Genomic DNA, 19,689 nt, shown 5'->3' with positions numbered 1-19,689 from the left:
TAGTGCCGAGTGATATCGCCACTCCTGGGATGATTTATTTAGAGAAAGATGTAGTCAAGGTAAAGATAGCACCGCACAGGAGCTCCACCAGTATCTTGACATCTCCTATGTGGTGCCCACACATGGAAAGTTGTTATGCACCTTCCATAGTGAACTAGCTCCAGCCCATACATGAAGTAAATTTTGTATTTTTTACCGTTTAATTTTTCCATTGCCACCATGGTTAGAGCTAGGGCTTGGTGCCTGCATGAAAAATCCACCAGCCCTAACAGCTATATATGTATGTTATTTATTTGAGTTATTTGATAGAACAGATAGAAATTAAGAGGGGACTGGGGCTAGGTGGTGGTGCATCTGGTTGAGCGCACATGTTGCAATGCACAAGGACCCAGGTTTGAGCCCCCAGCTCCCCACCTGCAGAGGAGTCGCTTCACAAGCGGTGAAACAGGTCTGCAGGTGTCTGTCTTTCTCTCCCCCTCTGTCTTCCCCTCCTCTCTCTGTCATATCTAACAACAACATCAACAACAATAATTACAACAACAATGAAAAACAACAAGGACAACAAAAGGGAAAATAAATATAAAAAATAGAAATTTTAAAAAAAAAAAGAGCTTAGGAAGGGTGGGGGAGATAGCATAATGGTTATGCAAACAGACTCTCAGCCTGAGGCTCCAAAGTCCCAGGTTCAATCCCCACACTACCATAAGCCAGAGTTGAACAATACTCTGGTGTTTCTCTCTGTCTCTCACTCTCTGCATCTCAAAAATAAAATAAAAATAAATTTACAAAAAAGAGCCTGGGGAGAATACTAAAATATGCTTAGGGAGAGTTTTAACTTTCCCTTTTACATGGTATAGCTGTTATGCCCAGATTTTTAGATCCCATTCTCGCAGAGAGGACGACAGAATCTCATGTAAAGCAAAGAGCCTTTATTGAATCAAGCTTAAGCCTGGGTTACATGCACTTCTCAGCAGTGGCATGTGAGCCCTGAAATAATGCAAACAGGTTCTTTTTATACACGTTAGGGGGGGGTTTGGTCAGTTACAGAGTTCACTTAAAGTTCAAACCAGTTTGTCAGGGAGGTCCGTGACCACAGTCTTTGTCAGGGGGTCTGTGACACAGTCCTTGATCATACTTAATCTTTTGCTGGTTAAACATATTTTGGGTACTGAGGTTGCCATGACCTCAGTTTGCAGAATAACTGCTGACTAACCTAGTGTTGTTTGTTCAAGGATATGGTGGAGCTGCACTGCATCTGCGACTACTAAGTCTTAATGTGGAGGGGAGTCCGAGCACAATATGGAGTAACAGTGGCCCTCACAATAGCCAATCACAGTTTTAAATATAGAACTGGATTATTTTGTCGCTTTCTTTGCAAGATTAACTTGTCATGTATTTACGTGTTTATATGTCTACCTTGATAAGCTCTTTAAAGTGTGTGTGTATATATATATATATATGTAAATTTCGAGGGCAAGACCTTGTCGTTATCCCCAACATATTATAGTGCTTGTGACACAGTAGTGGTTACTTGATAACACATCAAACTTATTTTAAAAGTTAACTCGGTTTTTTCCTATGTCCTCTGATTTTGTTCTCATTCTGTCTTTGATATCACAGCAAAACGTAGAAGATTTTCTTCAAAACCAGTTGTACTCACAGATGCCCAAAAACAGCTTATGATATGTCATCTACCTCAGGTTTTAAGACTACATCTCAAACGATTCAGGTTAGTAGTAGTAGTATTACCAGTTTCCCACAAGTTACTCACCCCTAACTTCGTCATCCTTTGTGCTCATCAGAAGTTAGAACACATGGCCAGTTAGATTTAAAGCCATATCCGTGTACCAGTGAAGCAGCTTGCTTGCCTAGTGTGCTGCAAGTGACCTCTGTGACCCAGGTTGGAGCCTGGCCCATACCATACCGAAGAAGCTTCCGTGCGGTGACCTTTTTCATTCTGTCTTTTTAAAAAATAAAAACAAAACTACTGTTGCTTTTTGTTTGCCCAAAGCACTGTTCAGCTCTGGCTGTTAAATGCTGCTAGAAATCAAACTCAGAACCTGCAAGTCCTACTGCTTCTCCCTGGGCCTAGAAATTTCTCTACTGCACCAGAGCCTCATACATGTGCAGTTCCACCACTCCTGGGCTGAGTTTTCTCATTCTTTTTATTATTTCAGACAGAGGGAGACTCTGGCACTCTCCACCACCCACAGGGCTTCCCCCGGGTGCCTTACCGCTCCTCTTATGTGCTGCTGTGGTAGACGTTCTCTCTTGGTAAGGCATGCTAGACGTTCTCTCTTGGTAGACGTTCTCTAAGCTAGACGTTCTCTCTTGGTAAGGCATGCACTCTACTAGATGAGCTGCTACTGTTACTGCTGCTGCTGCCCAGTACAGCACAGTCCCTACAGTGTCACCATGTCACCACTGCCCTGCCTGCTGTAGCCCATCCCCTGCTGTTGCTGCCTTCATGGCCCAGCTGTTGTGCTACTGCCAACTCCTTCCAGCTTGAGGACCAACTCTACCTCTGTTACAACTCTTGGTGTCCACAACGTTACTACAATAGTGGAGAAGACAAAGAAAAAGGAGAAAAATGATAAAGCCAGGTGACGATTGTAGACAATTGAAAGCAGCCATTGTGGGAGTCAATCCCTACAACAGAACCCTGAAGTTGGAGCCACAGAGAAGTACTGTATTGATTGGTGCAGACTGCCAGAGTTCATTCTCCTACCATTTTGTGACACACCTGCAGAACCATGGCAATACAACCTCAGTCAGGCACTTGTGACTTGGAATATTTAGTCACTTCCAGACTTGCTCAAGCATAGTCTGTTGTGATGGGTCTTCATGGAGGATCAGACATAAGTGAGAAGAGGAAATCATCTACAACGAAAGACCAAGACAATAGCTTGAAGAAAGCCCCAAATTTAGCACAGCTATATAAATCTCCTAATGAAGACTTCAGTGAAGTGGAAGGAAGATGACCTGCAGTGATGAAACCCCAGTGATAGCCACAAAGGAAACACACACACACACACACACACACACACACACACACGAATGAAGATAATGTAAGCGTTAAGGTACAACATCAAGAGGGACACTATCGGTGCAAGAAGAAGAGAAAAAGAATTCATACTTGAAGAAATTTTAGCTGAGAACTGCACCCAAAATAAAGAAGGAGCTGAACCCTTGCCAAAATAAAATAGCAACCTCAAAGATCGTCAAGAATGAGTCCATACCTAAGTTTACCAAGGTACATAGCATGGCGTACAGAGATCAAAGGCAGAGAGAATTCTGAAGACTGCTAGAGAAAAAGCTACAGGTCACTTCTAAGGGAAATTCCGTAAGACCCTCATCTGTTCTCTCAGCTGAAACTCTGGAGGCTAGAATGAACTGACAGGATATATTCAAAGTTTTGACTAAAAAAAGAATTTCACCCAAGAATATTTTATCCTACTAGTTTATTCGTTGTTGTCATCATCATCATCATTACTGCCACTCTAGGCTGACTTTTTCAGAATGAGAGACGTTGGCCTAGGAGGTATCACAGTGGGTAAAGTGGTGGTGTAAATACTGTATGGAACAAAAGGTGATCCTTGTGCATTATATAATCTGCCGGACAAGAAGTCTTACACCAGTCCTCCCCCATGAAACATATCAAAGATTCTGCATCCAGTGAACACTTTTCTTAAGTGAACATAGATGAACAAGGACATTCTAAAGGGGTCAGTGTAACATGAGGACTTCCTGCCGGTCTCATCTTGTTTTACTTCTCTAAAAACTTTAAACCATAACTTTTTGATAAAAATACTTACAACAAAATACTTACAAATCATATGAAACAAATTCCTACTGATAAATTGGGAACTGAGGGAACTAATAGAAACAGTAAAGCAATAAAGATACACAAGGTAACACCATACCCAAAGTTCTCAAGTTTACTTAGGAGAGGGGTAGTAGAAATGTCCCATTTCTTTTTGATAAAACTTGATTTATATCACTAATGGGTACTGGAAAGTCTTTTGACAAGTGTTTTTCTTGTCTTGCCCCATCCGTTGATTCTACATACAGTACCTAGGATGATTCTTCATTTAAGCCTCCTGATTTTTTTTTTTTTTTTTTTTTGCCTCCAGGGTTATTGCTGGGTGCCTGCACCACAAATCCACTGCTCCTGGAGGCTGTTTTTTTCCCTTTTGTTGCCCTTGTTTTATCGGTGTTGGGGTTATTATTATTGATGTCATTATTTTTGGATAGGACAGAGAGAAATGGAGAGAGGAGGGGAAGACAGAGAGGGAGAAAGATACCTGCAGACCTGCTTCACTGCTTGTGAAGAGACACCCCCCCCCCCCCCCCCCCGCGCAGGTAGGGAGTTGGGTGCTTGAACCAGGATCCTTACCCCAGTCCTTGCGCTTTGAGCCACGTGCGCTTAACCCAGTGCGTTACCACCTGGCCCCCAAACCTCCTGATACTTAATAGGTTAATATCTTTCACTAGTTGTCTATCAACCTCAGATAAAACATAGAATTCCAAAACAGGGTGGTCAGAAGCTTTTCTCCCATTTTTCTTTGTGATAGGTAATATCAAATATATACTGGATATAATTTTTCCAGAAAGGGACAAATAGATGAAGCAAGAGGATAAAAGAATGATTAAAAATAAATGTATTGGGAGTTAGGCAATAGCGCAGCAGTTAAGCGCACGTGGCACAAAGCGCAAGGACCAGTGTAAGGATCCCGGTTCCCGCTTCATAGGTGGTGAAGCAGGTCTGCAGGTGTCTGTCTTTCTCTCCCCCTCTCTTGTCTTCCCCTCTTCTCTCAGTTTCTTTCTGTCCTATCCAACAAGGACAACATCAATAACAACAGCAACAATAAAAACAAGGGCAACAAAAGGGAAAATAAATATAATAAAGAAAAAACTTAATAAGTAAGTGTATTTATTACATGTGGGATAGAGTTTCACATGAGACACACACACAGAGGAGCCAGAGCATCTTCCTGGCACATGCAGTGTTGGGGGTTCAGACAGACATATAAATCCAGTGTTCTACCAGTCAGCCGAGACATCTCCCCAGCCGCCGAGACATCTCCCCAGCCGCCAAGGCAGCTCTATAGTCCTTTGTTTGTTCAAATGGATGTGATGGATTAGTGGCCAAAGCTATTTTATGCCCCAGGCACACTGAAACAAAAAAACCTCTGGTGCTTAGAATTTATCTGTTACAAAGAGGCAAATGCCACAGGGTCACTGTTTTCTGAAAGTTACATTTCTTCCATTATTATCAAACTATAGAAGACAAATGTCTGCCTTAAAGCCAACTGGACTTTCTTTTTGTAAATCAGTTAACTTACAGAACTGAGATTTAAGGGTTTTTGTTTTGTTTTGTTTTGTTTTTCCCATGTAAGATAGTTAAATATTTGATATAGACACATTGAATATTTTATATTCTGAGGCTATTATTTCAGTCTGAGCCTACCTACATGTTTACTTTTCTTGACTTTATTGATATTGTTACCCCGACTTGTTTACAGGTGGTCAGGACGTAACAATAGAGAGAAGATCGGTGTTCATGTTGGCTTTGAAGAAATCTTAAACATGGAACCCTACTGCTGCAGAGAATCTCTGAAATCTCTCAGACCAGAAAGTTTTATCTACGATTTATCTGCCGTAGTGATGCACCATGGGAAAGGATTTGGCTCAGGACACTATACTGCCTACTGCTATAATTCTGAAGGAGGTACAGATGGGAAAAATTAGTTTATCTTGCGTTAGATTTAGAAGTTGCATTTCAGTCTTTAGTGATTTCAGAATTGACCACAAAGCCACTTTGCCAAATTTTAGTTCAGAAAGAATGCTTCTGGATTATTCATAAAAATATCAAGAGTTGAGGGTTGGTCGGTAGCTGGCATAAGGATCCTGGTTCGAGCCCCCGGCTCCCCATCTGCAGGGGGTTCGCTTTACAAGTGGTGAAGCAGGTCTGCAGGTGTCTGTCTTTCTCTCCCCCTCCTCTCCCCATTTCTCTCTGTCCTGTCTTAACGACAGCAGTGACAACAATAAAAATAACACAAGAATAGAAGAGAGAGACAGCTACAGCCCTGCTTCACCACTCGTGAAACTTTCCAGGTGGACCAGCGGCTTGAACCTGGGTCCTTGCGCACTGCAATGTGAGTGCTTAAACAGGTGTGCCACCACCGGGCTCCCTACTTTTCTTTTCTCTGAGATTACACAGAAAAGGGCTATAGGGATAGAATAAGGGTGGTTTCATTGACTCGGGAAAAATGCCTCACATTTCCAAGAGCAGGTCCTCTCTCTGTTTTATAATTTTATTACAAAACAGGGCATCTGGGCATCTAACAAACTGTGTATGCAGTGGGGATATCAAGTATTTGGAGCTTTTTTTTTTTTTTTTTTGCCTCCAGGGTTAAGGCTATTTTTCCCCCTTTTGTTGCCCTTGTTGTAGCCTTGTTGTAGGTGTTGTCGATCATTGTTGGATGGGACAGAGAGAAACCAAGAGAGGAGGGGAAGACAGAGAGGGGAAGAGAAAGATAAGACACCTGCAGATCTGCTTCACTGCCTGGGAAGCGACTCCCCTCAGGTGGGGGAACCGGGGGCTCGAACCAGGATCCTCATGCCGGTCCTTGCACTTTGCGCCACGTGCGCTTAACCTGCTGCGCTACCACCCGACCTCTGGAACAAACTTTGAAGTTGATCTTTTTGCATAATAAACCTCACTACCTTTGTGGGAAGTGCAATAGTTTTCATAGATAGCAACAGTGATTACATTGAAATATTTTCCCACCTAGCACACAATGAATGAGTCTCCTCTTTGCATCTGTCTACATCCCACACACATATACAACAGACATGTGTGCAGAAGCCCATGGTCCATGAAAGCAAAGGATTTAACATTAAACTACCAAGAACTACCGTGTGCTGTTTGCTCAATAGTAAGGCCATTAGCAAAAAGCATTAGCTGGTAAGATTATACATGGCTTTGGGGGTCAGGCGGTAGCGCAGCAGGTTAAGCGCACGTGGCACAAAGCGCAAGGACCAGTGTAAGGATCCTGGTTCAAGTACCCGGCTCCCCACCTACAGGGGCATCACTTCACAAGCGGTGAAGCAGGTCTGCAGATGTCTCTCTCTCTCCCTCTCCATTTCTCTGTCCTATCCAGCAACGACGAATCAACAATAACTACAACCAACAATGAAACAAGGGCAATAAAAGGGAAAATAAATAGTAAAAAAATGAAAGAACATATCTTTTTTTAAAAAGATTATACATGGATCTAAACTGAATCCATCAGATTATCTAACTTCAAATTATTTTGAGGGTGAAACAGATAGAGTAATATTAAAAGAAAATAGTGATCCAGGAGGTGGTGCAGTGGTAAAGCTTTGGATTCTCAAGCATGAGGTCCCAAGTTTGATCCCCGGCAGCACATGTGCCAGAGTGATGTCTGATTCTTTCTCCTCCTATCTTCCTCAGGGGAAAAAAAAAAAAAAAAAACATATGAAAAGGAAATAGATGGACTAGACTTACTTGTCCTTCAGAAAAAAAGCTTAGCTCTCATTGAAACTAGTGCCCTTAAATGTTTTATTTCTACTAGAAATGTCTAAAGCTTTTTTTTTATTACTATTTTTCATAAACACTAAGGTGTATGTCTGTGCTTTACTTTAGGGTTCTGGGTACACTGCAATGATTCCAAGCTAAGCATGTGCACTATGGATGAAGTATGCAAGGCCCAAGCTTATATCTTGTTTTACACCCAGCGAATTACTGAGAATGGACATTCTAAACTCTTGCCTCCAGAACTCTTGTCTGGTAGCCAACATCCCAATGAAGAAGCTGGTACCTCTTCTAACGAAATCCTTAGCTAACCCAAAGAGAGGGGCTTTTATTGATTTGCATATATACTTTTTTAAAGGGCTGACTTAAAACCGAGATGCATTGTTTATTTTTTTACTTATGAATCAGTGCACATTGTTTATATATTTTGTATCTACAGTAAAATTCTTTAATCAATAGAGACAAAGTTAGCATATATAGATATACATACCAACGGCAGGTAATTAAGCTTTTTTCAAAACTTGAAAATTTTCAGTTTTAGCATTTACCTCAGACTGGTGTTACTTTTTATTTTTTGGATGTCTGAAGACTCAGATCATGAATTTGCAGTCTTCTACTGAAGAAATTCAGATGGCATCATTTTATATATTTATCTTTTGTAGCTATTTTCTATATAAATTCTTATTAGATGAAAAATTAGATACTAACGTCACTACTCTGACCTCAAAAAGCATTTTTTTTCAGGGCCATTGAAAGGTGTTAAAATACTGCAAATTGAAATATTAAGCTATCACCTAAATAAATGTCACCAATCATACCCACTGAAATTACTGCGGCTTGTGTGTTGCAGGGCTCAGAATATTTATTACTTTGGGTAACAATTTATTTTTTTAAATTTACCATTTTAATAATTGTTTTCCATTCATTTTTCATAGCCACTCTACCAGTGAAAATGGCAGCTTTATAAACAGTATGTCTTAATATGACTTCAGTATTATGAGCATTAAGAAGTGATGGTTGAGGCTTATGATGATTTGTCTGGCAGCAAACAGGTCTGTCCAGATAAAGCAGTCATATCAAATGTATGGATTCAGAAATGTATTATGAACGTATGTACAAAGTACAGGCTAACTTGGATATCTCACTTCATGTTTAATAGATCTTTTAAAGCTTTTGTGCCATATACTTAAAGGGTATACACGTCTTTTAGAAATAAATTGCATAGGGCAGAAATAACTTCAAAATTAGCAACAGTACAATGTATTTGGGAACAGTTTTCGAGTCCTACTGCTGTTAACTACATCTTATTCAGAAAGAAACTCCACTAACCTTTAGATCAGCTCCATCAAATCTTAGCTCAGTATTAACCACTGGAAGATCATTTACCTCAATCGTGTGAGATACTGCTTTTTCAGTAGTGATCGTCTGTAAAGGGGCAGCTATTAGCAAATTTTCCTTAAATGTTAGAGAATAAGTTATCTGGAACAGCTGATCATGAAGTGCAATGAAAATGGTATCAGTGACCAGAAAAATCATTTATGCCAGAAATACAACTTGAGTATTAAAATGGCTAAGGTTTAAAGTCATGTGTTAATACCCATGCAAGTTGTTACCTCAAGTGTTATGCAATTATACCTCATTAAAGATTTATATGGCCAAGATAGTAGACTCTAGCCTTTTTTTAATTTGGAAGACTACTTCTCACTTAGGTGCTGATGTATAGCAATTAACATACTTTTGTGGGGGCTGAAGACTTCAGAAGCTCTAATGGTTGTGATGACATAACTGCTTATCTTAATGTAATAATATGACAAAAGTGTGACTTAAATCTTTAATTTTCCATTACTTAAAACTAAAATCGGTGTGTAATGGGAGGAGAGGCCAGTGCCTGAGGCCGGGAAGATACGATGGGGGAGGGCGTGCAGGCTCTGCGCCTCCTGTGGGCGGGCGCTGGTCGCGGGTGTGCGCTGCGGGGCCGCCGCTCCAGGGTGCGGGTGTCAGGAGTTGGAGGTGGAGTCCCGCCCGGGCGCCCGCCGCCTCCCGCGACCACAGCGCCCCCTGCCGGCCGCTCTGCGCCGAAGCTGCCTGCGTGCCCGGGGGCTGTCAGTGCGGGTCCGGGGTGCGTGGTGGGGGGGTCCGGCCGGGGGGGTGCGGAGAGCCCTGCGGGCAGGCCGAGGCCTCCGCGGAGCAGAAGGCGGCGGGCAGGCGCGCGCAGTTCGCAGGCTCAGGCATCCGCGGACGCCCTGGGCGCAGCACCCCCCCCCCCATCCCCCAGGAATGTTCCTCTCCCCCGGCCGCCTCCCCGAGAGCAGCCCCCGGGGACGCCATGGCCCTGCCCCCGCTCCTCGGGCGCCTGCGAAGGGTGACGCGGGCGGGCAGGACGCCTGGGTTCCTCCCCCTCCCATCCCGGGAGAAATTCCTCCGAGGTCCCCGCAGGCTCTGGGTTCCCAAAATAACCCCGCGGGGTAGGGAGGCTACGGAGGGAGGGGAGCGGCGGGAGGGCGCGGGGGCTGCAGGTGCCTCCGGGGAGCGCGGGGCAGGCGGGGTGCGGGCACCTAGCGGCCCCTGCGCCCCGGGCGGCACCAGGTCGGGGGTGGGGGGCCGGAAGCCTCTCGTCCGGGGGGGTTGCACCATCGTGGTCCCGACCGTCTAACCCCGGGAGTGGTCGCCTCTGGGGCTCCATCCCCGCCCAATAGGGGCCGTGCCCGCCCCGCCCCGCCCCGCCGCTGCCCGGCGCCTCCGCGGACTCCAGTCCTGCCTCTCCCGGGACAGGGGTCCGGTTCGAACCCCGAGGGAGGCTCTCTAGGCCCGGCCTGCCCACGCCACGGCCATGGCGGGCGCCCTGGACCTGGACAAGGGCTGCACGGTGGAGGAGCTGCTGCGCGGTTGCATCGAAGTGAGTGAGTGGCGAGGGGGTGGGGACGCCCCACCCAACGCCCAGGGCCCATCCCGGGGTAAGAAAAAAAAAAAAAAAACCAAAATCATGAGTTAAGCCACACTGGAGGAAGCTTCAGACATGTTATTTCCCCCCAGCTCCCTTTTTCTGTGAAGCCCCAGTGATGACAAAAGAGAACACACAACTATTGGGCTATCAGAAAAGTCATAATGTATTTTTGTCTTTATATAAGAATGCATTATGACTTTCCAACAACCCAGTAAAACCAATACATTAAGTCCCAGATATTATATATATACTCAGCAATGCTGGTTTCTCAGTATAAATTACAAAACTAAGGGGGTTGTTGTATGCAAGATGGGGGGGGGTGCTTTATAATACAAGCTTAAATGTAACAAAAGTTAAAACAAGCCTCAAGTCTAGATAAGGAATGTTTTTTTTTTTCCTCCCATCACTGGGCTTCACTGCTCTGGGTCTTTCACATAGGGAAAGACCACTGTACCAAAGGTTCCTTTAAGTTCAGTGGGGCTCAGAAATGCCAGCTTCAAACCTGGTCACACGCATGACAAAACAAGCATAACATTGAGGTCAACTGTCTTACATGCCTGGAACTTTGATATCTTACTCTGTATCTTTCTTCATTCTAAGCTTCTCTAACAAAAAAAAAAAAACGTTTTGGTTATAAAATAATTTACTAAAGGCCACTATTGTTAAACATCAAACTAACTTGTTGCTAATAAGGTACATCATCATAAACATGACAAAATAATTTCAAGAGACACATGGCCAGCAGGTAATATGTTTGGTTGAGTGATAGCTCTCCTACTTACAAGATCATGTCCTTTCCATTACTCCATTACACATACAGTGATGCCACTGTCCCCAGCAGTTACCTGGAAAGGGAGTTAGGTGTTCATGTGATTTGAATCACTACTGCTAGAGCGATCTTACAAAGCTCCAAGACTCTTCCTGAGAATCAACTCTAGAATTCTTGAGCTTAGATGTACTTGTTTTACACCTTCTACCAAAGTGTATCAAGATATGGACTCAAAAGCTAGAGGTCCCAAGCTCTCTGTAATGTGTCCAGGCATGAATTAGTGAATTCTGCCATTTGCACATCATCACAGAAAATGGAAAAATTACTCAAAGGTGTAACTATTGAACATCAACACCGTAACAGCCATGGCTCAAATAAAAACTAATTTATTCTATGACATTCATTTATACCTCTTAATGTGAAAGAGTAGTTTTAAAAATTTGTAATAAATGAAATACATAAGTGATGTTTCTCTTCCACTGAAGAAAATGTTAAAATACAAACTAAACAGCATCCTCTAGGCAGTAAATCTTGTGCTAAAAGCATATACAAATTAAGGCAATTTTCAAATTATGTTGGCACGTCACCAACAAATAATTTACATGAGTTTAAGAATCTGTTAAAAGAATTTGTAACAGGGCTCAGTTAAACAAATAAGCATCTTACATTCAATTGATGCTCTTATTAGCTATTATGTCTTGTAACCTCACTTCTTAAAATACATTACAAATCCACACTAATCAAGAGACAAGGTGTTAGGGAACCTGGCTTATTATGCAAAAAAGACACTCTAGAAATTGAATTTAACTTTTCTGACAAGATCCAAATGTGAGGTTTTCCTTTGCTTCTGTGAATTTCAATTCAGTTTATTTCTAAGCCGAATGCACTTTACTATAAATACTATCACTGGATAAAGTATTTTAAGTGTTGAGATGTTTATTAACTCAAGGTTCTGAAAGAATATAAAAGCAAACTGGTTCTGAGTCTGTAAACTTAGGAAAATTCCTTCACTGCACACTGTATAGATGGTGTTTTTCAGCAGCTATGTTAGAAAAGTTTTGATATAAAGCTCTATAATAGATGAGACTACTACTCTACATTCAGTTTACTTCCTATGCAGAATTATAACCACAGACATTGAAATGTAGCTTTCAGATCTGAAAATGTCTTTATTTCTTTAGAAAATGAATTCCAGGAAGGTTAAAAAGCAATACCAGAGGGTATAGGTGCAAAACTGGCTGTAGTCATTCGAAGCAAGTCAATTAATGATATGGCAATATAAATATCTGAAAAGCATCTCTTAGGTATTCAAAACAAAATGTATTAAGTCATTCCTAATTATCTGAGCTTTATAGCACTTCCTAGAGGAGGGTGGGATGGGACGGTGGGGTGAGGGAGACACTAACATTTGAAAGTCTTAAAAGCTTTTTCCTTGGTTAATTACATTAAATAGTTTCTTTGATCAAATGCTTTCTTTTTTAAACACCAATGAAACTTTTACATAGGTCCACTGTTAAATACAATGTATTTCAATTTAATTCGGGTACAATGTATTCCCAACAACTTTTAGAAAATAAAGCTATTGTGGTGGCTGTGGACTGTGCTTAATAGTCATCTCCTCTGCTGACAACTTCTTTACAGGTTGGACGCAACAGTATAGTATGTTCAAACTGCGCTGTATATGATCCTTTAATGTCACACAATGGTGGGTATGGGTCTACAATGCCCAAGTCACACAGATTCTTCAATGCCATCAAGTATTTACTTTCTCCCAAGCGATCCAGCCATCTGCGGCAGAAGGCAAGAGTGCCAAAGTTTTCATTGATGACATTTAACAAGTGCTTTGTTCTGGGAAGCCTAGGAAGAGGAAAATTCAAGATTAACAGTTGGCTAAAATGTTGCCAGCACATTTCCTCTACATTAATAAAAACCAAACCACTGTTCTATCTTTACTTAGTAAGACTCAATAATAACAGTAACAAAAGTATAGTAGTAACAGTAGTAGTTGGGGAAGTGGTGGCCGGAAGGTGGCTCAGCAAGTAGAGCAGAGGAGTTACAGATGCAAGGGTTCAGATTTGGTGCCCTGCACTCCTGCTACAGTTAGTATCCTGGTCTTCTTATCATTAAATCTTTTCAGGGGCTTCCTGTGGTAGCGCAGCGGGTTAAGCGCAGGTGGCACAAAGCGCCAAGGACTGGCGTTAAGGATCCCGGTTCGAGCCCCCCAACTCCCCACCTGAAGGAGTTGTTCCACCTACAGGAGTTGCTTCACAGGTGGTGAAGCAGGTCTGCCAGGTGTCTCTCTCACCCTCTGTCTTCCCCTCCTCTCTCCATTTCTCTCTTATCCAACGACGACAACATCAATAATAATAACAACAATAATAAAACAGCAAGGGCAACAATAGGAAATATTAAAAAAAAATTTTTTTTGATCTTTTCAGAAGCCAAGAACTTTTTGAAGTGCAACATTCAAAAGACAAAATGTGTGACAGCCTATATCTAACTACAGATGGCAGCTGAGCACAAGGCCAATTGAAGACTATTCTATCATATTTATGTATCAATGCCAAGTGTCCCTTTTTGTTTCTCCCTCACCAGGTTTGTTGGTTATCAAAAATAAGGCCTAAGAGATTGGGTTCTGTCCTCTAATAACTAGCACAAGAAAGAAAAGCTAACCTACTTTCAAGTTCCGGTAGCACATAGGAGTTCCTTGTTACCAGCAGAAAGCAGCTCCATGGATGGTAGAACGCACGCCATTCCTCCCTATCCCTGTCTCTTCTATATCTGAATTGAAAAACTGGCCCAGGAGCAGTGGAATCGTGTGGGTATGAGGCCCAGTGCCCACATTACTTTTTCCAGCAGCCTTTATTTTTGAGTAGTGAGAGAAAGGAGAGACTCCTGTAGCACTGGTCTACCACTCCTAAAGCCCCATCTTTGAAGATGAGGGTAGGGGCTTGAACCTAGGTCCACAGGCTGGTAAGTGCATCTTAAATCCTCAGTACAGATTCAACAGCCTCATAAAAACTCATGGAACTTTACGGTTAGGCTATAAAGCTTTTATGAATGGAACACAGTTGATGTTTGTTATCTGTGTGCTGTTATCTTCATAGGGAAACTGTCTAGTTATAGTATCTTACCTTATTGGCACATGCCCAACATCAAAGTTTTTCATGTAATGCGAACATTCCATATCATCATGAACAACACCTTTTCCTGTGCTGCCAAAGGTTTCAATAGCATATACTTCCCCTTCCTTGGGGGGGGAGAAAAAAGATTAAGGGAAGATAAGAAATATTACCAACAATAAAAAAATACATAACTTCAGGTTGAAATGTTCCACATCTATGTATTGCACAAGAAAGCTTCACTGGCAGGCCACATTACTCACTCTTTCCTGCCTTATCTCCCTAGTACTTTGTCAACTTTCTGTGCACATTTAGAATCAAAGTTTAAGATGAAGGGGAAATTTCACAATTACATCCTCAGCATCTACTGGAGACTAGCACCAATGAGATGCGCAACAAAGACTAACTGTGAATCCTTGGATGTAACGCTGAGTGCCGGGCGGCTCACATACAAGCTGCCCACTCACACGGCTTTATTCCCGTCAGGAGGAGTGTGGATGGCAAGTCGGCCTTCCAACAGAATGTAACTCAACTATCTCTTGCTTCACTCTGGGGAAAAATAGGCAAAATACTTGTCACAAAAGATAAAACAGTATACACACCTCCATTCTTGTTGCTTCTCCTCCTTTCACAATGGGCACTGTTTTCCCAGCATGTATTCTATATGGCCCAATTGAATGTCCATTTAGATTACGGATTGGTTTCACTGGCATAGTAAATAGAGAAAAAAGTTATCCAAACATGCATTGGCCTTTGGTACACAGTCAAGCATTATTGAGAAAAATAAGATTCTACTAAATAATGGCACATTAAGGTAATTAAAGAAGAAAAGATAGTGAAACAGGTAGAGATTTTGATTGTGATACTCCTAACAAAAAAATACAAGGGAAGGAAAAAAATATTTGGTAGTAAAAGCTGTTAGAGCAAGTGTTATAGGAGCAGTGGCAGTGTGTGAGGAGAGCAAGCATCCTCCCCTTCCTCACATACTGTCACTGCCCCTATAACAGACTCTGGGACTGTTTCCTATGACGGTGGCTGGGAAAGAATAAAGGAAATAAACAGTAAAGGCGACATGAAAGAATTGCTAAGCTATAAATTCTGAAGTAACTAAAATAGTTTAGATCTGTCATAAAAAGCCTTGTTTGCATAATGCCCACCCTGAGGTAACTGCCTGGGTTTGACCTGGTAAGATTTCCCAATTAGAGACCACAATTCTGCCACAAGCAGGTCATCTCCCCTTTTGGAGAAAACTCAAAGTACTCGACATTACTTTGCAGAACAATTCAGCAGAGATCATCTACATTTCAAAACAAGATACACAGTAAATGAACACACCTTGGTATGTCTTTCCATCTATTTCGACTTCATAGGACTCCATAACTTCTTGGATGGCCTCACCGACATCACAGAGACGAACATCAATTCCAGCACACTAAAAATAGCAATGTAAATTCTTATTTAGAGTGCTCAGTTTACAAGAGACAGAGAATGCCGTGAACTTCCTCTCTAAACAGCTGAAATGTCTAAAGACAGAATCAGTTTTTATATAACCTAAAAAACCACAAGTAGGCTCTCAAAATGTTGAGTTAAATGATGCTTGTTAGTTCACATACCTTTATTCCAGTGTTAGTGGCATCATTTACAGCTTTTAATAGTGTATCGTATTTGGGATTGAAAGTGACAGTGAAAGCACAGTCGATAATCCTACCTGAAAGAGAAAGTTCTTATTTAAATTTACAGATTAGCTACTTTATTTCAATTTATTTTATGGCTTCTAATCTAAGTAACCTTGTTGGGGTGAGGGAAAAGTGTCAAAAAACAACAACCAAATGCATTCACACTCACAGGGAAAAACAGAAATATTCGGTACTCATCCAGCAATTATGCCAAAATATAAACAGAAAGCAAACTAGAAAATTCTGGGTGACTAAGTGATGGGAATGTAGGGCTAGAAGTATAGGATTATACTTATATACGTATACTTATAGGATTATACTTATAGGAAGCTCAAAATTGCCCCCAGCTTATCTAATTTAGTAAAACCTCAGGTAATACCTAGATTAAGTTCTGCTTTCTCACCTACTGAGATAAAAAGCACTTAGCAACTGACTTAGGGGGGATAATTTAGAAAAGCAAATTACATAAAAACTGGACAACTTAAAGATTAAGTATATGTTTACTGTCAATATAAAATAAATGAAAACTGAAAGTGACCAGATGTATGATTTTTCTTTTTTAATACTGATTTTCCTTTTTGTTGCCCTTGTTGTCTTTTTTAAATTGTTGTTGTAGTTACTGTTATTGATGTCGTCGTTACTGACAGGACAGAGAGAAATGGAGAGGAGGGGAAGACACCTGCAGACCTGCTTCACCGCCTGTGAAGTGAAAAAAGTGAAAAAGTCCCAGTGGAGGGAGCTCAGTATCTTTAGCCTCATTTAGGAAAAGACTAGGACTTTTATTTATTGGGGGGGGGGGGGGATGAAACATGTCCCTATGAACTCACCATTTATGTGTGTCCCAAAGTCTATCTTGCAGATGTCGTCATACTGTAACACTGTCGTGTCGCCAGCGTTGGGAGTATAGTGGGCGGCACAGTTATTGAGAGAACACCCTGTAGGAAACGCCAGGCCTGCATTCAATCCATTCTCTTTTATCAGCTTTCGTGAACAGTCTTCCAACTTTTCACTAAGAGAAAAACAAAAATCTGTGAGAGAATTTACCTACTTGACATTCTTTAAAAAAAAATTATTTATTTTCCCTTTGCTTGCCCTTATTGTTTTCCATTGTTGTTGTAGTTATTATTGTTGTTGTTGGATAGGACAGAGAGAAATCCAGAGAGGAGGGGAGCTGGGGGCTCGAACTAGGATCCTTACGCCGGTCCTTGCACTTTGCACCAACGTGCGCTTAATACACTGCACTACCACCTACTCCCCCTACTCTACATTCTTCATTTACATACGTACAATGTATCTAGTCCAGAAAGCTTTTTAAACTCATACATTACTTTCTAGGAGTAACCTGGGAACTTTCTAGTTGTGGGGGAAAATACAATCCTCTGATGTTATGCACATCACTTGGGCCAGAAAGGTAACTAGCCAGGAGGAGCACATGCCTCATCATGTGTGTGGTCCAGGCTATGCCCCGGCACCACAGGGAGGGAGTCGTGCTGGGGGGGGGGGGGGTCCTCAGTAACGTAGTGTCTCTACCTGAGTGCAAAAGTCTGCTTGGGAGCAGAGAAATTTCACGAGCACAAGGGCCTGGGGTTCCACACACAAAAGCTCATGACTAGGAGATGAGGAATTTGCTTCTTCAAGTAGTTTGAAGAAATAATTTGACCCATCTATAACTCCATTTTCTAGGAAATTAAGATTCTTCATTTAGATAATGCTAATTACTTCATTTGTCCAATGTCAAATATTTTGAAAATTATCAGAATCAGAAGAAGTGCCTTCTACAGCTAGTTATCATTATTATTTTTGCCTCCAGGGTTATTGCTAAGCTCAGTGCCTGCACCATGGATCCACGGCTCTGGAGAACATTTTCCCCCTTTTGTTGCCCTTGCCGCTTATCCTCGTTGTGGTTATTATTATTGCTGTCATTGTTGTTGGATAGGACAGACAGAAATGGAGGAAGGGAAGATGGGGGGGACCTGCTTCACCGTTTGTGAAGCAACCCCCCTGCAGGTGGGGAGCTGGGGCCTCGAACTAGGATCCTTACACAGGTCCCTGCGCTTTGTACCATGTGTGATTAACCGGCTGTGCTACTGCCTGACCCCCTATAGCTAGTGATTTTTTTTGGGGAAAACTGGAGCAGTTAACTATCCTTACTGGTTTCTTTACTGTATTAAAATGTGTTTAGGGGTGGAGGAGATAGCAAAAATGGTTATGCAAAAAGACTAATGCCTGAGGCTCAGTCATCCCAGGTTTAATCTACTACAGAAACCAGAGCTCAGTAGTATTCTAGTTAAAAATATGTATTTGTATATATACTATATATATAGTTTTCAAGAGCTTTAATGTAATATGAACTGTTAGATACTGAAACAAAAAGTATGAAGGAGTATGAAACAAGATGGCTACGGTACAGTGTTTGCCTCACTATCATGGATATGATAACTCTGAATTCATTTCTAGAACCATCACTAAGTCTTAGGAAAGTAGTTATATAAAAGTCAGACATTACAATTGGAGACTTAGTCGTAAACTATACTTTTTTATCAAGTTCTTACAAAACCCCTTTTCCATTTACCAAATTTCTATCATTGTCATCCCAGGCTTGATCCAGCTCATAACATATTTTCTAACTTGTCGATGAGCTTCTGCAGCTTCCCGGAAATCATTCCAAATCTCTTCACTAGCTTGATCTAATGCTTTCTTTTCTTCACTTGTAGTTCTCCAAGCAGCTGTTCGGCTTTAGAATAAGCATAGCACAGAGTAAGTCACTTACAAATGGAAGAATAAACAAAAGCTGAGAGAAAACACAGTAATATACTTTAGATAAAATACAGACTTTTAAGTTTCTGCAGTACAATTAGCCACAGACTTGCAATCAACTCAAATTATCGTTAAAGGAACGAATGGTTCTCCACACACAAATGACATGAAAGAAAGGAATTAGAAAGTCTTGGAAAGGAAATAGTTGGAAGAAAAAGTTACTTTTCCATTCAAAGTAACACAAAATTTAAGGTTTCAAAAGAGCACACCAAAAATTAGTTTTTAAAAAATTCAGTTTGCCAACAGGGCAAGTACTCATTCAAGGATTTGATATGGAACTCTTCATGTACTTTGCTCAAAACATAAATTATAGTTTTGCAATAACATATATGTATATATAATATTCTTGAAAGGAAGACATGGCTCACATATTTTAGAACTAGGGAAAATTTTATATTCAGTATTTGAAAATGAGATTTAAACACTGTATTTAAAAAAAAATACATAAACCCACCAAAACCACCTGTCTTAGTATAAAAATCTTTTTAAGTATTTGATATAATTTTCACACATGCATAATCAATACTGAGTACAGTTTTACTCAGAGGTAACTGAGTTAACTATAACTATTGTGTGGCTCTTTAGAAATAAATGTTGCCCAGCTCTATAAACTACAGACCCCTAATCTAACGATCTAAAGTGTTTTCTCCGTTTTTCTGTGTGTCACTGTTAAATCCGTTATGATCACTCATCCGTTGCTACTTTTTATGTCAACTTCCAGCACCTCTTACTCGGTAGAAAGCCCAAAGGAATGGCTCTAATGTGAACTGAGGTCCCTAAGCATCAAAGAAGCTTCTCTG

The 19,689-nt window shown here is 41.4% G+C and overlaps 2 protein-coding genes across 4 annotated transcripts in view; one reads left to right on the top strand and one right to left on the bottom strand.

The window, feature by feature from the left end:
- The window catches only part of USP44 (ubiquitin specific peptidase 44), a 51,130-nt gene extending 41,908 nt beyond the window's left edge, over positions 1-9,222 (top strand). For all 3 annotated transcript variants that reach the window (XM_060195567.1, XM_007523190.2, XM_060195568.1), the window contains exons 4-6: positions 1,621-1,729; positions 5,526-5,731; positions 7,673-9,222. In XM_060195567.1, coding sequence (XP_060051550.1) covers positions 1,621-1,729; positions 5,526-5,731; positions 7,673-7,872 — 515 coding nt within the window. In that variant the 3' untranslated portion in view covers positions 7,873-9,222. The remainder of the gene's footprint in view (positions 1-1,620; positions 1,730-5,525; positions 5,732-7,672) is intronic.
- Positions 9,223-11,644: 2,422 nt separating this feature from the next.
- The window catches only part of METAP2 (methionyl aminopeptidase 2), a 28,140-nt gene continuing 20,095 nt past the window's right edge, over positions 11,645-19,689 (bottom strand). Inside the window, exons 5-11 of the mRNA XM_060195562.1 lie at positions 18,645-18,806; positions 16,900-17,081; positions 16,010-16,104; positions 15,732-15,828; positions 14,999-15,102; positions 14,409-14,524; positions 11,645-13,131 (exon numbers count right to left, since the gene is read on the bottom strand). Of these exons, the coding sequence (XP_060051545.1) occupies positions 12,879-13,131; positions 14,409-14,524; positions 14,999-15,102; positions 15,732-15,828; positions 16,010-16,104; positions 16,900-17,081; positions 18,645-18,806 (1,009 nt within the window). The 3' untranslated portion in view covers positions 11,645-12,878. The remainder of the gene's footprint in view (positions 13,132-14,408; positions 14,525-14,998; positions 15,103-15,731; positions 15,829-16,009; positions 16,105-16,899; positions 17,082-18,644; positions 18,807-19,689) is intronic.

This window comes from Erinaceus europaeus, chromosome 7, assembly GCF_950295315.1.
Source record: "Erinaceus europaeus chromosome 7, mEriEur2.1, whole genome shotgun sequence".
Taxonomy (NCBI): Eukaryota; Metazoa; Chordata; class Mammalia; order Eulipotyphla; family Erinaceidae; genus Erinaceus; species Erinaceus europaeus.
The sequence above is the reverse complement of the archived record's forward strand: the minus strand, read 5'-3'. Positions and strand labels throughout refer to the sequence as shown.